The sequence below is a fragment of the Manis javanica genome, chromosome 4 (genome assembly GCF_040802235.1).
Source record: "Manis javanica isolate MJ-LG chromosome 4, MJ_LKY, whole genome shotgun sequence".
In the NCBI taxonomy this organism is placed as follows: domain Eukaryota; kingdom Metazoa; phylum Chordata; class Mammalia; order Pholidota; family Manidae; genus Manis; species Manis javanica.
The window spans coordinates 133,828,939-133,845,995 of NC_133159.1; the positions used below are offsets into that span (position 1 = coordinate 133,828,939).

Below are 17,057 nucleotides of genomic sequence, written 5' to 3' on the forward strand. Positions count from 1 at the left end.
AGGTCTCTCTACAAGGAAGGTGGGCTTTCCTAAATGTTGATAAATCCATCTTCCCCTGCTAGTCCATGAAAACAAAACACAGTGTGCACTATCTCATTTTATTCCTGTAACACCCAGAGAAGTGGGCAGCAGGGGGACGTTATCCCATTTTTCAGTGGAAGGAAATGAGACACAGACATACTGAGCCATTCTCCCAGGGCTCCACTGACAGTTTGTCCTAGAGGTTGGGCTGGGGCTCAGGACTCCTGTGCATTAATGGTGGTGGCCCCTGTCACCCGGCCCCCCAGGTCCCATCTGGCTCACATCGTTGCTGATGGTGGAATCTCGGTGGAGGAGGCGCTGCACGTGGCTGTCGATGCTGCTGCCGGAGGAGAACTTGGCAAGCGTGGCTGGGTGAGCGTCCCGCTCCCGCTGCCTCACCACCTCCTCGCAGGCCTTCCACTCTGCCAACACCTGCTGGAACCTCGCTGCCACTGCGGAGTCCACCTGTACTCAGACCACACCGTGACCATGGAGGGTGCACCAGGCCCTCTGCAGCTGTCCTGCTGGGACAGCTGGACACTAGGGTCAGGCCAAGGGGTGAGGACCGTGGGGCTGCTCTGTTAACATCCTCCTTCTGGGGTCTCTTGCCCAGCTCCTTATCACCCTGTCCCTGTGGGAACAGGCTCCCCCTTACCTGCTCCATCTCCTTCTTGCTCATGCCAAACTTGTAGTGGCCAAGCAGAAAGGGCCAGACATCCTTACGAATCTCATGCTCCACACCTCCATAGTAAACTTGCCTCAGCAGCTCCAGCTCCTTGTAGTTCTGAGAAACCCAAGGAGTAAAGGTCACTGCAGCCCAGCTGGGTGACCCCGGCCCGTGGACAGCTGGGGCTGGGGACCATGACTCAGTAACTCAGCCGCAGCCCAGGCAAACCCTGCTTTGGGGCCGTCACATCCTCCCCGCCCCAGATGGGAGCTGGATGAGGTCTCCTTCAACCCCGCTCCCTCCACGGTAGACAACAGAGCCCAGAGAGATTCAGAGATTTGTCCTAGGTTTCAGAGTAACGTGGAAGCAGAATGAGATCGGTCTAGTCTCCTTTCCGTGGAAACCCAGACCCAGCTGTGTGAGATTCTACCATGACCCGGGGTACTCCAAGGCCCTCCGTCTCGGCCTGTCAACCCCAACCCCACTCCACTTTACCTGCAGGCCACTTTGGTCTGAAAACTGCTCCCAGAGAAGGCTGGGCTGCACCCACTGCTGCTTTCCCAGCCCCTGACCCAGGCCTCCGGCCCTGGCACCAGCCTGTGCACCTTTTCATCCTTCTGGTACTTGCTCCACACGTCCTTGTTGAGGCCCCTTGAGGCCCCCGGGGGCCGGGCAGGTGGAATGATGTTGTGATGTACCAGTGCTGACAGGTGGGTCCGCACCGTGGATAGGTGGCGGCAGTAGGCCAGCCCTGAGGGGCGGGGGAGCAGCACGCATGCCTGTGGTGCCTTGTGCTGCCCAGCCCAGTCCAGCCCCGACCTCTCCTCACCCCATACTCACAGCCGTAGAAGGCCCGGGACACGATCTGCCTCTTCATGCTCTCACACAGTAGCCTGAGGGGCAACCTATGGAAACAGCCTGGCTCAGAGGGGAGGGGGCTATGGCCCCTCTGGTGGGAGAAGGTTGAGAAAGGAGGATATTCTGGTTTGGGGGGCAGGTCAAGATTGGTGCAGGGACCAGGAACTGCAGCCCGACTCCATGTCAGCAGGCTCCCTGTTCCTGTCAGCTCCCCTGGACAGAGCTGCAGGAGACCCAGCCTGGCCCCTAGTCACCCAGGGGGCCTCAGGTGGCTAACTGCATGTCATATTAGTGGATCTTAGTTTCCTCATGTGAAATGGACAGAACCATCTCAGGGTCATCAAGAGGAACAGATAAAATTGAAGTTAAAGGTAAAAGACAGCAGCCGGCAAAAGCATCAAGTACTGGCACACAGCAGATGCTTAGCTATCTGTTGCATGCCCTCAGATGTACAACCTGACGGCAGGGTCTATGTCCAAATTCAGAAGGGGAGCTTACAAGTATGAGCACCTACTATGTGCCATGTACAGCTCTGGGCACTCACATGGGTTATATGCCTGATTTGGTCCTCACAAGGACCTTACGAAGAAGGTGGTATTATCTCCATATTACAGTTGAGGAAACTAAGGCTCAGAAACAGAGGCTCATAGATTCGGCAACTTGCCAAAGTTACATGGGTAACACAAGTGACATTTGAACCCATATCTGTCCAACTCAGGGCCACCGTGCCAAACAAGTGACACAGCCCCTAGGACAGACTTGACAACACAAACATGGATGGACATGCCCACAGGGAGCTGGAGTTCCAGGTCCTGCCCACTCACCGGTCAGGGACACAGTTGCAATGGCAGGGGGTTGTATATGGGGAGCTGTTGGTAGAACAGGAAAGGCAGAAGGATCCCTGGCTGCACACAGGTTCCAGGTGCCAGGCTGGCAGGCTGGACCCAAAGCCCTGCATCTCAATCACGTCACCAGCATCTGAGGGCAGGAAGGGGGCCATGGTCAAGGCCTGGCAGCTCTCTTCCCCCAAGCACCCCACAGCATGCCCACCTCTGCCCAGAGCTGCAGGATGAAGTCATCCGTTGGTGGAAAACCACAGGGGTGGTGCCTGCCTCGTTCAGAGCTGAGATGGAAATGGTGGACAGAAAGGTGCCTGACACTTCCCAGCCTCCACCTAGTCTTCTGCATGTGATAAAAAATGCTTTGTGTCATGAATGGTTGTGTCTGTTCTCTCCATCTTGCCATCAGCAATGGAATAAACACTTGTTTTTCTAGATGAAAGAAGAAAAAGAAGGAACAACAAAAACCTGAGTTCTCTGAAGTGCCTCCAGCTAGCTTGGCCTTGGAGGATTCACCCTGATCCTCTTGGGCGAACTCAGACATGCAGGAAGGTGCCTGGAACACTGAAAACTTTGAACCTTCCCATACCTGGAGTCTCCACTGACTGAAGCCCCTGATGATCCCTGAGCCACTGGCTGTGGCCCATAGACCCTGCCCCTCTGAGGGCTCCAGGCCTGGTGGCCAGAGGCTGAGGAGGAGCAGGGCTGCCCATTCATGTGGGTCCATCTTGAGTTCTCCATTTCCACCTAGCCTGACTGCACTCAACACAGTGGCATCCTACAAACACACTGGTGAGCTGAGCAAGGACACAATGCCTGGGGCTGCCAGGCCACTGTGGGGCTGGGGGTGATGGTTGGGCATACAGTTCTACCACCCAGAAGAATATGTCAGGCGTAGCCTCAGAATATGGCTCTTTGGACGTGTCTACACCACCAGCAGACGAAGCCTTCTTACCAGCCCAGCTGGTCTGAATCAGAACCCAAGACCCTTGAGAGCTTCTAGGGCCCAAGTAGGGCAGGCCACTGCTCATGGAGGCCTCTGGCAGGTCCAGTGAGCCACAAAGACAAAACAGAGTGAGGGCAGGAAGTAAAAGGACTGGGAGATGATGCCAGGAGGGAGGGAGAAAGCAGGGAAGAGCGAAGACGAATAAGGAAAGAGAGAGCTGTGTGTGTGAGACAAAGACTTCTTTCCAGCAGTATTTTTTCCTGCAAATCAAGGCCTGGGCCCTAGCCTGCCATGAGTTTAGAGCAGACACACGCCTAGTTTTTGTGAGAGCCAGACTGCAGCCTGGGCGTGCCTTGCTGGGGAGGGCTGAGCTGAGCCCCCTTAGTCCCCACAGGGGCTACCCTGTCTTGACCCTGGGACTTCTCCCAGACCCACTGCTGGGAATTCTGTAGATATCTGGCCCTTCAGCTCCACTAAGAGGCAAATTAAGGGACCATACTTGGTGTGGAGGGGCTGTGGCCCTGGAAGTGAGGAGTTGCAAGCCATGCCTGAGACTAGGGGCAAGGGGGTGGGGTGGGGTGGGGAGAGGGAAGGGACAGATGCAGGTGGGGTGGGGCAGGAGCCCAGCTCATGGCCCTGCAGCAGGCAGAAGAGAGGCAAGTGGTGGGAGGAGCCAGGGCAGGAGCAAGCCCAGGCAGGCAGGTAGCAGGTGGCAGACGGGCAGGTAGGGGGCAACAGGTGCAGAGGGCAGAGGGTGGGCACACAGGGAAACAAGCTCATTCCCAGAAAGCAGGGCCCAACCAAGGCAAGTCTCCTGGGTCAATGCTCTTCACCTTAATTCTCCAGGAAGGAGCTGAACCAGCCAGTACTGAACACTGCATCTCTGAATTAACCCAGTGCAGATAGCTGGAGCTCTGGAGTGACTGGGTGAGGGGCAGCAGGCTGGACGGGGGGTGCTTCTGGGCCAGCTTTGACTCTGACTCTCTCCTCTGAGCATGAGGAAAGTCTGAAGCAAAACAATCAGGGTGGTTGAACCCCACAGCCCCTAAGACTCCGAGTGAAAGGTGCCTGGCCTGGAGCAGAATTAGAGTGAACAGCATCTCTGTCTGCTCTGTGGGGAGGCAGCAGGAAAAGGAGGGGGGAGGATGGGAGAGGGAGAGGAGAGTCTGGGCACCCGCCACTTGATTCACATGCACAAGTCAAGCATGTTCCAGGCCTGAAAAGCAACGCTAGCAGGACGGACTCAACAGTGTTGTCATTACGGACTAGAGTAGAGGTAGGTGCTCCCACACCGTCCCCACAGCCACCTGCTGATTCTGCTCACTCCTCCCCTTTCCCAAGCACGCTGGGTTGCTGTGGCCTCTGCGCTCCCCAAGAGGATGCCCAGATCAGCCCTTAGGCCTCTGGGCCCCTAGGCCCCTTGGGCCTGGAGGTTTTTCTCTGACCCTGGAGGCCTCAGCCCTGAGACTAGTCAGGGATGGGCTTCCCATCACCAAGTCTGCCAAGACTAGGAATCTGCTGGGATGCCCCAGCCTCCAGCCTACCAGTTTGTGGGGTAAGAAAGGGCTCTCTGGCCCTCCTGACTCAGCCATCCCATACCGCTCAAAGGCACTTAACCTGCAAATGAGCATCAGCCCTGGGACCAGGTTTGCAAGGAACCAGATGTTAGGCCACGAGCAGGCTATAAACATCAGAAGTGAGGTTCCCCCATGTTTCCATGGGGCTGTCCTACTGTGAGGGCTGGGAGGGAGGGTCGGCATGAGGACGGGCATGTGGCGGGTAAGGGGTCAGCTAGCGGGGCTGTGCTGAGGCTGTACTTGGTGTGTTCTAGGCCATGGACTTGATTGTCCAGGGATGTGCAGATTCATTACTGGCTTGGTGGCTGGGCTAAAGAACTGGGCTCTTTGGCTGGGCTCTGCGGAGACGTAAGGAAAGTGTCACATCATCTTAGACACTCTCTGCAGGGGCAAGGGAAGAGAAGAAGACATTAACTCTGTGGCGTGGGAATGGATGGGGATGAAGAGGGCTGGTTTCAGCCCCTTCATAGCCAATCTCCCCTTGGATGCCCTGGTCTAGCCCTCACAGGGCCCCTGGCTGATCACTCTCTAAGAAAAGAGCGGGATCCCTCTCCACCAACCTAGCTCTGTGAGAAGAAAGTTGGGTGATGAACAGAACAAGTGCTGAGGGCCTACTGGCACTGTGCTGTGTGGTTTACAATGAAGGGAATTCTGCAACTGTGGACTCAGGTCTGTGAGGGCAGGAATGCACCTGTCTCATCCCCAGCACAGACACTTCTAGATTTCATGCTCAAGTGCCCAGCAATTCCCACTGGAGCCCACAAGCCATCTGGGTAAACTCAGCCCTGGGTGTCTTTCCACTGGTGGCCCCAACCCCTCGCCAGACCCAGGACTAGTATGCAGAGCTGTCCAGCCACTGTCCCTGCCCAGGAGGGGCCTGTTACCTCTGTCCCATTTCTATTAAGTCAGGACTCAGAGGCTAGTCTTCCCAACCAGCAGGAGAGAGAGAAAGAGACAGTCTCGGATTTGCCAGCATGACCCCCAAGAGTGGGAACAGGGCTCAGAGAGCCATTCAGGGTTCCCAAGAGGCAACCAGATAATCAGACCTTCTTATTTGTGGATCTTCCCTCTTGGGTCGGGGGGAAGCCCTCTCCTTACAGAATCAGTGGGGAGCTCAGAGTCACCTGCTGCTCTTTGCACTATCTCCTCTTCCTGCCAGCACCTCCTTCCACCCTCTTTCATCTGCCTCCTGATGGAAGAAATCACCCTGGGTGCAAGTCCCATAATGCCAACACTGCCAATTGAACCCCTGCGGTGCGTGGCAGGTAGGCCCAGGGGGTGGGGCGGGAGGTGGGGAGGGTCAAGGGGAGGAGGAGGGATAAAAACCTTTCATCGGGTTGGGAGCTGTGAGGTTCCGCGAGCAGATCATTGAGAGCATCGCGTGTAGTCTATCCTCCTCTTCCTCCTCATCGTCCACCGAGGCCGCGCGGCTGGCCGCCAGGTGGTGGTAGTTAATAGTGACTGCTCAAAGAGAATAGAGAGGCAGAGGCGTGAGGCCCGGCTGGAAGCCCCTCCTGACGGGGAGTGGAACGGATTCTGGGTCACCTTGAACCTGCAGGGCATGGAAAAGGGAAGGGGGGACAGAGAGCTCTCTTGATGATTTTTGAGGAGGGTATGGAAGAAACAGGGATGGCAGCAGCTGCAGAGCTCCACCCGGGAGGAGCCCCTCTCCAGGAAGAACAGAAGAGAGGATGGTAGGGGAGCAAGGATGGTGAAAGACAGGGACCAGTCAGGACAAGACAGTGGCTCAGGAGCTCCCAGGCCTCGCCAAGGTGGGCATGACTGTTGGCAGATGGGTCCTGCTCATCGTCAGCTCACATCCTGGTCAGCTGGACCAACCCTGAAGAGGACCCCAAATCCCCCTCTTCAGACTGTAAATCCAACCTTCTCCTCCAAGGTATTCCCAGAACTGTGCTCAAGGACCCCCAATCACCCCCCTGAGCTTCAGCTTCTTAGTACCCTGGCTCGCCCTTCAGGGAAGTGGCCCTTGAAATGAAATGACCAGAACTGGGAAATGCCGAGGCTTAAAAAGGTAAGTGGGGACTAAACAGTCCAAGTCAAGCAACAGGCCGAGATTAAATGCCAGACTGCAAACATGTTCTGGCACAAGGTGTGTCTCGTGAAGCATATATGGGGCGGTGGCAGGAGGGGCAGTATGGACCCTCACGTCTGTGCCCTCCATAGCTGCTGGGGCTACTTGTACAGTGGCTATGTGTTTGCAGTCTGAGTAAGCTCTGAGTAATCTGTCTGTCTGCTAATACAGAGATAACTTGTTGACAACATACTGGCCCAAGTCAGGAAATTTAGGGAGCAGGTAGTCTGGCTGGCAATAAATGCTCTGAGCTGAACTTATCCCCAAGATCAGTGAATTTGGCCTAGAGAAACCTACGGGGAGCAGCTGCCCTGAACAGACAAGGAAATCTGGTGTTGACAGACAGGCCTTTTGGGCCCAGAAGTGTGTGTCCAGGTTGGGCAGGATCTACAAGGGTCACGCCACCTTTTAAGCCCCAGTCCCCAAGGTCTCCAGGCAGCTCCAACTCTCACCCTCTTTGGAGGCACCCTGTACTCCAGCTAAAGCCCCTCTCCTCAGTAGCTGGGTTCTGGCTCTAGCAGAGTCAGTGAACAATTTGCACCATCCAAAAAGGAGTGCTGATCCTATACCCAGGCTGCTTTGGGGAGGTCAGGCGGCAGGCCAAAGAGAAATGGAGAGCTCTCCACCTTCTATTTCTAGTCTCACCACATTTTATTTTCCTGGGTAGGGCATGAAAAGATGATTAAGAGAATAAGGTACAGTGATGCCTGGATTGGCTGAGCAAGAGTCTTGGGGTGATGAGGTGGGGGAAGACAGCTGGGTAGAAGAGGCAAGTTCTCCAAGGGATGATTTGTGGGAAAAAGGTCCAGGAGAGGCTAAGTACTGACCCACTCGACTCTACCTGGCCTGGCCAGTGGCCCCTGCCTGCTGCCTCTCCTGGGTGATGCTGTGCTCCCCCACCACCCCGAGTATCTTTCTCTCCTCCATGGATGAACATCTGGACACTCACTGTGCTCATGTCTGTGGCCGGGGTAAATGATTCGGAACACATAGTCTGCAGCCCGCCCTGTGCCCATCTCTTCCACATCCATGGAGCGCATGCTGGTGCGTTTCCGTAGCTTTGGGAACACCTTGCCCTGTGGAGGAAGTGGGTGGTCAGCCTGTCCAGGGCACAGTCTGATCCAGGGTCCACCCAAGGCTGCTCCTAAGAATGCATGTGGGGAAAGGAAGGCAGGTGGGCAGAGAATCCACCACACACATCCCTTCACCCAGAGCCTCCCAGGCCCTGAGGTACCTTCCCCTGTTGGGCCCAGAGTGGGGGCTCCAGCTGTCCTTGAGGTAGAAGCCCATTCTCCAGGCAGGACAGAAAAGACAGCAGGTGTCCTCCCTGTGGGAAGTGCAGTGGTGGCTTCTGGATGCCATCCTGGCTCACAAGCACGAGTGTGCCTCCGCTCTCTGCAGGGTGAACGTGGGCAAGTGAGGCAGGCCTGAGACCCCTGGGCTACCAACTCCAGCCCACATGGACAGGACCCCTGCTGGGTAGGACAGTGGGGCTGGAGCACCGGGATGGCAGAAGGAGAAGACATCCGACGGACCATGCGTGGCACATGCCGGTGGAAGACAGTCTCTCTCCCCTGACCCGTGCTGAGGACAAGGGAGGCTCACTTTGCTGGTGGCAGTGGATGCAGACGATCTGACTGAAGGGCACCACCAGGGCATAGTCCCAGTAAACGCTGGAAAAGAACCAGATTGGTGTCACAGTGTCCCAAGCCCTGCCATCCTACCTTCCGCATCTCCTGGCCTCAGTACCCATGGAAATGCCCTTAAGACAGGATGACTTTAGCCGAGAAGTGACCTCAGCCAGCCATCTCCCTCTGGGCCCCATGCTGTCCTCATGACACCAAGCCTGGCAATCTCAGCTGCCTAGAGCTTGGCTCGGTCAAATTTCTTCATGCCCAGGCCTGGCTTGATCTTAGAGAGCTTGGGACTCTTTCCAGGCAGCCTCTCTTTGTAATTCTTGGCATCGGGATAAGGAGTGAGGCTGCCTCCTGGAGCAGACTGGGTCTTTCCATCCCCCTGCCTGCAAGGCAAACCCCCACTCCCTTCCCTGGCTCCTGGGAGCAAGTCCCAAAGCCCCCACCTCTTTTCCAGCTCAGAGTCCCCCAGAGTTCCATTCATGAGCTGGTTGGGAGTCCACTTCAGAGTCAGACTCTCTGCAGACTGGTGCAGGGAGAGGTAGCCAGGGACAGCCTCCATGTCCTCCTTCTGCAGGGAGGAGACACACCAGAGGATAGAGACAGTAAGGGGCCAGCTGAAAGGCTCCCAGGGACAGCCTGTGGAAGACGAGCTCCGGGTGGAAGCAGCAGTGGCCATGCTAAGACAGTCACAGTGTTCTTGAATGGGGGCTGGGTGGAAGCAGGGGAAAACACAAGCCACACGCAGATGTGGGCATCTCCTCTCCCTGGTTGGCCTGGTGCCACTGGCTCTGTCCTGTCAGCCTGAGGGATGCCAGGTATGTCCTGGGCCAGCCATATCCAAGCTGAGCAGTCACCCTGCCTGCTGGCTGCCATTCCTACCCCTGGACAGCCTGGTTCTCAGTTAGCCAGAGCAGATGTCATTCCTGGCTCCCGCCAGCTCAAGGCTGGGCAAGAGGCGTATGAAGCAGAAAAGCATGAGGGAGGGGCCCTTCTGCCTTCTCTCTGGTCAAGCCCTTGAAGAAAAGGATGAATGTGGCTGGAAGGTTCCAGTCCTGGGACCTCTGGAAGGATTGGAAGGGTGGCATTGGTCTTTCCTACCGGCTGCACCAGCACATTGTTCTTGCCATAGAGCAGCCGCGTCTTCGAGTTCTGGTGCAGGGACTCCACATACTCACGGGCACAGGCGGCTAGCCTGTCCTCTGATGCACTTCCGCTCGAGTGCCGCTTTCGAATCTGCACAGAAAGTCAACACTCAGCCCCCAGACCCAGGAAATCAGCTCCAGGGGCTGAGAACTTTAGGCTTCCACGTAGACCTCCTCTAGCTGACCCTGAGGGTCCATCCTGCCCCTAGTTTGCTCTAAGCTATCCTCTGCTCTCCAGCCATGGGACAGCTGTGTTTCTGGTGTTTATGTGCCAGTGTGAGGAACAGGCTCTCCTGGGACATCTCCAAGGCCCAGCCTCTGTCTGCAAGGAGAATGGAGGTCAGCTGCCCTCCCTCTAGGCCCATGTGCATAGCCTGGGTGAGCACAGGGGTTGGGGAGATGGACACCTACACCTAGAGCTGGGCGTTTTGCAGGGGAGTCCGGGCGATTAGGGGGACCCCGGATACGGTGCCTCTGGACCAGCTCATCAGCAGAGGGGTCAGTCCAGTAGTGATCGGCTGTCTTGAGCTTGGTGTACTCCAAGGCACAGGGTCCCACTGTGGAAACAGGGACAGCCAGCTCAGATGGTGTCCCTCAGCACCTGTCCCTCAGTGCCGCTGGCCCAGCCTAGGCCTCTTTGCTTTTAGGCTCACCTAAAAGAGAGGCCAAGATGGGGCCAAACACACGGTCTGCCAGTAACGCCTCTTTCTCGTAGTATTTGCTGCCAGGGAAAGAGACAAGGGGCTCATTCCAGGATAGTTAAACTCACCAAGTAGGGATGTCCTCACAAAGGTCAAATTCATATCAGTCACCAAGAAGAAATGGGTCCACAAGGACTGAGCTTTGTGGGGTGTCTGGTGTGGTCTATGCTTTCAGGGTGCAGCACGGGGAGATGCAGCATGCCAATAGGTTGTTACGGACAGTCAAGCATGCTGAGAGGCAGGGCTGAAGGACTGTTCAGGAGGTGGGCCCCAAGGAGGGGCTGCCTGAGGGATGGGGCAGTCACCTGCAATTCTCCACCAGGTACTGCACGATCCTGTCCAGCACTTTCTCAATCAGTGCTGTGCGTACCCATATGTGTTTCAAGGCCTGCAGGCTGAGGGCTGGGGCCTTCCCGCTGGCAGAGCCCTGTCTCCACAGGGCCTCTTGGTTGCCCGCTGAGGGTTTTCTGTAAAGAGGGGGTGGGCTTCAGTTGTGCAATGGCCTGGGTGTAAGCCCCAGACTGGTGGCACCGGGAGTGGAGTTTGGTGCCACAAGAGAGAACCCAGAAGACTGACCGGGATGGGAGTTGGGGGTGGGGGATGGGGCCTTGTGCTCAAAAGCAGCCAACCTCCGCCTTTAGGCTGGTCCCTCACCCAAGAGGCCCTGCCATAAATGAGGAAGTGCAAATAGCAGAAGGCAGTGGTGGGAGGTTTGGCCCAGGGCTCACCTGCCCTCTACTTGCTGCTGCAGCTCCTGTACCTTGTGGCAAATCTCCCCAGCCACTGGGCAAGTCTTTCCCACCTTGGTGAAGAGGGCTGCCATCTTGTCACTGCGCAGAAAACCGGCGGCACGGCGTCTCAGCTGATGTAGGAGGCAAGCCTCCACTGCACCTGGGCCACAAAGGGAACTAGCACCTGAGCCTGGGCAAGAGGGAGAAAGGGACAAACCCTCCTCTTCCTCCTACCTTTGGAGAGCAAAGGAGCCAGGCGGGCCCTGACTCATGCTGGCACTAGGGGGATGGGTTTCAGTCTCAGGCTGGCCAGGCAGACATACCCGGCCTCCTTCCAAAACTCCTCTTCCTGTCTCTCTGCCCCTGCCCAGGTGACCTGCATGGGTGGACGTTCGCCCTGTATGCAGCATTACTCCTAGGGCTGTGGGGACCAAAGCTGCCAGTTAAGTGGCTTCACCCATGAGGGCAAGCTCAGACAGCACCTACAGGATGGGGACACAGGGAGCAGCAGCCCAGCAGCCCTCCTGGAAAGCATGGACGATGTGGTTGCTAAGGAACAGAGCTCTGGAGAAGCTGAAATATTGATGAAGCTGCTACAGAGATCAGACCTGACAGTGGTTGCTGAATTATTGATGAGCCCTGTAGTTTGAGAGAGAGATATTTCTATTTCCTATGCTGGGAGGGCTTCCCTTAACTCATTCATGTTTTTAGGGGCTAGGCTGGCTATTCTCTCTGTCTGGATCCTGCAGGAAGGAAAGAAGGGCTTGGTGGGGGAGGATGGGGAGTTGCTCTTGGCATGTATAGACTCTAAAAAATTAGTGTATATGTGTGGGGAGGATGGGCTTGGCCATTACTGAGATGAAGCTGATGGTTTTACAAGTGGGGAAGGAAAGGACGAATAAGGGGTTGGGATTGGATCTTAGTCACATAGTGGCAGAGCCAGGGACTAGGACCCAGGGCTGCAAACCTGGCCCAGGCCTTTTCACTTCCTCCAGGTGTACTGGGGGTGGAGCTCACGGGTGGGGGGAAGCATGTCCCTCACTTCACAGGTGCTCTGTTCACACAGATTGAAAACAGTGCTGGTCTGGAGGCAGGAGTCAGAACAGACTCTGAAGCTTGGTGTGGCCATTTGCTCTCTCTGAGAGACTTGGGTAAGTGACTTAATGCTCTGAGACTCAGTTTTATCATCTGTGAAATGGAGAATATTTTTTAAGACGGGTGTGAAATGTTACAAGAGATGAAGTATGCTCCTAAAACCCCTCATGGAAGGTCTGGTACTCAGGACACACTTGATGCATGTCAGTTCCTGACTCCTCACCCATTTTTTGTTGAGATCCTGTTCTACAGCTAAACTGTAAGGACTAGGTATTTGCACGACCTCTCCCTGCCAGGGACAGGAGAGGACACATTGGAGAGAGGATCACTCCTGGGTGGAGCTGGCTGTTTTCTTCGAAACAGGGGACTCCAGGCCCTATCAAGTTCACTGTGACTGGTGTCATTACAGACCTGGACGAAGGAAGCAATCACTGAAAACACTCTCACCTGCTTTTTGCCTTCATTTTTAGTAACTGACAGGCAGTCACTGCTGTCCTATAAAAGTTTTGTTTGGCCCTCTCCCGTACTGAAGTCAAGAAGTTGGAGAGAGTCACTGGGGGGGCCAACCTGAGTTGGGGGGCCACTGAGCCAGCTCTGTGAAAGCACCCCAGGGGACTGGAAACAAAGGACCCCTCCCTTTCCTGGGAGCTTCCTGCTGGGGCTCTGCCTTGCCCCTGCTCAGACCTCAGGAGGACTTTATTTTACAAGGTGCAGCCTTCCTTCATGGTGTGTTCATGGATCTGCAAGTGTGTGTGTATGCAGACAGATATATCTGCATGTTTCAGGTGCGTACGGGGCCCTTGGGAGAATTTCTGCTTAAGTGTTCACACATTCCCCTCCATAGCTGTCTCCTTGGTCCTCGGAGGTCCCATGTGGCCCTGGGGTTGCTGAAGTTGCAAGTGCACACCTGTAGGAAGGTGGTGACCATTCCCTGGGGTGGTACTCCCTACTCAGAGCAAGAAAGAAGCAGTACCGAACAGGGCCAGAGTGGCAGCAGGTGGCACCAGTCCTGCAGGGAATCATGTGCCTTGGTGATGTGACTAATTGCTGGCATAATGAGTCATTAGCCTTCCCACCTTCCCCAGATGATTATAAACGCAGCCAGGCTGGGAAGCCTGGGAATGGCAGGCAGTGGCACTCCCATCCTGCTCACCCCAGAGAACCTTGATGTCTGTGCTCAGAGGCCTCAGTCAACCTCCCAGGCAGCCTCTGAGCACAGGCATCGGGGTTCTCTGGGGTGAGCAGAGGCACTCCTCAGCAATTACTACAAGTAGAGAATACTGAGAGCAGCCCACTGTCACACCCAGTACCCCTGCTCACCCCATGGTCCCTACGTTCCTTTTGTAAACCCAGGCAAGGTGCCAGGCAGTGTTCGGGGAAGGAGAAATCCTTCTCAACTCTCCACTTTCCAAGCAAAGTAAACAACTCCATGCCAGGTATTCTTAACACCATTTCCATGGGCAACTTGGCCAGTGATTGTTGAAACCACATTTGTCTTTTCCCATTCCCACAGAGCTGTCCCCGACAGAGAATTAGCACCTGCAATGAAAATGTTGTAGTATGAAGCATATAGGCAAAATAGTAATCATAATAAATAAGTGATAACAATTGGGAACTACTATCCTAAGAGGGTTTGTGGCTGAGCTTTTCAGACCTTCCAAAGACCCCCTAAAACTGCATACAAATTGTTGGTGTGCTCCAGCAAGCTTAGGTGAGTTCGTTCTTTCTGGATAAAGGGTCCATGGCTTTTAGCTTGTGAAAGAGGTACCTGACCCCAGAAAGTTTTAGAATCCCTGCTCTAAAACTTTTAGATTGAGCAGAACCACAGATATTTCTACTGATTGAAACTCAGAGATGAAAATATAAAGACTCCCCCCCATAATACAGTGAACACCAAACTCAAAACTGTAGGTATAAAGCCACCAGCAACAATGTCCTACTCTCCTGCTGTCCTTGCTCTCCAAGAGGGCCTCTCACAGATCATCAAGCACCCTTCCCCAGGGAGAAGTCCACAGAGGCCCGTGCCTCTCTTCTGACTGAAGGCCAGAGCACCAAGCAGGAGATCTTTAGTGCCTTATTCTTTCTGCCCTGGACCACCACCATGACCCTTCCCCAGGGAAGAGGGCTGTGGCAGGAGATGCCCAACACGGCTAATGCACCAAGTCAGCAGAACCTAGCCCCCTTTCAACTGAGTTGTCTGGGCCCTGGACCCCCAGCATGAAGGCTTTAGGACCCCCTGTCCCAGTGGGTCCCAGCACCACCTATAGCCACTTAGGATGCACCAGAAGATGGGTGAGGCAGCCCTGGCATCATTTGGCTCATTTCATTTGGGAAGAATGCATACTGATAAAAATCAACAGTGTTTCTGGTCAGTGGTTGGGCAGAAAGGTTTGGGTGCATGAATTGAAACACAGAAACAGACACATCTCAGCAAGCATTATCTTCTCCCTCCTTACCTTGGTCTTTCGGTGCCTGCTGGAGTTACAGTACCAGATGAACCCTGGGTACTCTCTACTCTGACATCCCGTCCCACTGACAGGAAAGCTCAGGGAACTGCAGCTCTGCGTGGGCAGGACTGGAACTAATCTGAATTCTAACACCTTGCTGTGGACACCTCTCCTCCCCCAAAAGGCCTGGCACCATCTTCTGAGGGAAAAGCTGGGAACTACAGGGCCAGATTAGCCCTGGGATGCTCCTTCACCTGCCTCTGTTATGCCTCCACCACCATAAAAACTATTAAGTTATGGGGCTTAAGAAATGCTAAATGGGCTGGAGAAAGCAAATGCTAATGGAATGGGAGTCTATAAGGTCTCTTCCCACAAACCCCTTATGTACTGATTTAACCATTCCAAAGAGTCCAATTTGGAATGGAAGGAGACACAGTAGAGATGGAGGGGATTTGGGAAATTACTGAATCTTCTCGAACCTTGCTGTAGGGAGGGCTCATTGGTATCACCCTTCTGGAGGCAATGTGGCCTATTGGTCAGCCCTGCAAGAAACCTCTGACCCTATAACCCCTCTTCTTAGAATCTAGCCTACAGATAAAGCTGCAAGGTTATTTAGTTGTAACAGCAAAAGATTGGAAACCATCCTCAGGTCCATCAAGAGGAGACAGGTTAAGTAAATATGTCATATTTTACTTTATTATTTTATTATATTTTATTATTTTATTTTATTTATTATTATTTTTAAATTTTTATTAAGGTACGATTGATATACACTCTTATGAAGGTTTCACATGAAAAAACAATGTGGTTACTACATTTACGACCCATATTCTCAAGTCCCCACCCATACCCCAATGCAGTCACTGTCCATCAGTGCAGCAAAATGCCACAGATCCACTATGTGCCTTCTCTGTGCTGCACTGTTCTCCCTGTGATCCCCTACGCCATGTGTACTAAACATAATACCCATCAGTCCCCTTCTCCCTCCCTCCCCATCCGCCCTCCCTCACCCCTCCCCTTAGGTAACCACTAGTCCCTTCTTGGAGTCTCTGAGTCTGCTGCCATTTTGTTCCTTCAGTTTTGCTTCATTGTTATACTCCACAACTGAGGGAAATCATTTGGCACTTGTCTTTCTCCTCCTGGCTTATTTCACTGAGCATAATACCCTCCAACTCCAGGGTAGGATTTCTTTCTTTCTTATGGCTGAATAGTATTCCATTGTGTATATGTACCACATCTTCTTTATCCATTCATCTACTGATGGACACTTAGGTTGCTTCCATATCTTGGCTATTGTAAAAAGTGCTGCGATAAATATAGGGGTGCATGTGTCTTTTTGAATCTGAGAAGTTGTATTCTTTGGGTAAATTCCAAGGAGTGGGATTCCCGGGTCAAATGGTATTTCTATTTTTAGTTTTTTAAGGAACCTCCATATTGCTTTGCACAATGGTTGAACTAGCTCACATTCCCACCAGCAGTGTAGAAGGGTTCCCCAAAATATGTCATTCTTACAGCTCAATATTGTACAACCCTGAAAAAGAATGAGGATGTTCTCTGGGAACTAATAATGGAAAGGTCTCCAAATGCAAGATGCTGAGCAGGATGATTGCATAATACCTTTTGATTACAAAAAAGGTGAGGTAAGAAAATAACAAAATTTTAAAAAATTAGGATAAATTCTGTAAGGATGCACAAGAAACAAAAGTGGTGGTGGTTACCTGTGCAGGAATTGGCAAGAGGAGGGGAAGTGGGTAAATGAGGTGAGGAAAGGAGCAAGACTTTTCACTACATATCCCTTGTACAGTTTTGATTTTTGAACCAGGCAATATAATACCAATTCAAAATAATAATAATTAAGCAGATGCCTATCCAACCCAGATACCACTATTCCATTATGAGATGATACTAGAGATTCTCTCCAACTTGGAGGTGAATCCAAACTCACAAAACCCAGGAAGGCTGGGTCTGAATGAAAATGCGCTCTGGTTAACACAGAAATGCTTGTTCTGAGAGGAAGCAGCCATTGTAAGGCCCTAGGTGGAAGTGTCCTCAAAACCTTCTCCTGCTGGTGAAGGAGGTAGTACCCACTCCTTCACCAACTTCCTCAGCAAATAGGGGCTCAAATTGGTTCTCCAGCCTCACAGGAACATCTGGGCTCTGCTTAGAGTAGCCACAGATGATCTGAGCTGGGCAGAGGCCAGAGAAATAATTCAGAAGGCTGGGACAAGTCTCAGGAACCCACCGAGTGGACCAAAGCAGCAGTGGTTGAGAAGGACCCTCAATCAGCCCAGGGGCCTCTAAAAC

General features: G+C 53.6%; 1 protein-coding gene across 5 annotated transcripts in view; it reads right to left on the reverse strand.

The window, feature by feature from the left end:
* SGSM2 (small G protein signaling modulator 2) overlaps nucleotides 1-17,057 on the reverse strand; it is a 33,418-nt gene that overhangs the window by 5,850 nt on the left and 10,511 nt on the right. For 2 of the 5 annotated variants that reach the window (XM_017651579.3, XM_017651580.3), the window contains exons 3-18: nucleotides 11,209-11,371; nucleotides 10,786-10,947; nucleotides 10,433-10,500; nucleotides 10,191-10,336; nucleotides 9,736-9,870; nucleotides 9,081-9,205; nucleotides 8,606-8,673; nucleotides 8,235-8,395; nucleotides 7,950-8,076; nucleotides 6,235-6,369; nucleotides 2,659-2,817; nucleotides 2,371-2,524; nucleotides 1,529-1,593; nucleotides 1,294-1,439; nucleotides 677-805; nucleotides 304-486 (exon numbers count right to left, since the gene is read on the reverse strand). In XM_017651579.3, coding sequence (XP_017507068.2) covers nucleotides 304-486; nucleotides 677-805; nucleotides 1,294-1,439; nucleotides 1,529-1,593; nucleotides 2,371-2,524; nucleotides 2,659-2,817; nucleotides 6,235-6,369; nucleotides 7,950-8,076; nucleotides 8,235-8,395; nucleotides 8,606-8,673; nucleotides 9,081-9,205; nucleotides 9,736-9,870; nucleotides 10,191-10,336; nucleotides 10,433-10,500; nucleotides 10,786-10,947; nucleotides 11,209-11,371 — 2,126 coding nt within the window. The remainder of the gene's footprint in view (nucleotides 1-303; nucleotides 487-676; nucleotides 806-1,293; nucleotides 1,440-1,528; nucleotides 1,594-2,370; nucleotides 2,525-2,658; nucleotides 2,818-6,234; nucleotides 6,370-7,949; nucleotides 8,077-8,234; nucleotides 8,396-8,605; nucleotides 8,674-9,080; nucleotides 9,206-9,735; nucleotides 9,871-10,190; nucleotides 10,337-10,432; nucleotides 10,501-10,785; nucleotides 10,948-11,208; nucleotides 11,372-17,057) is intronic. The other 3 variants (XM_017651582.3, XM_017651583.3, XM_017651584.3) reach the window with 3 other exon arrangements.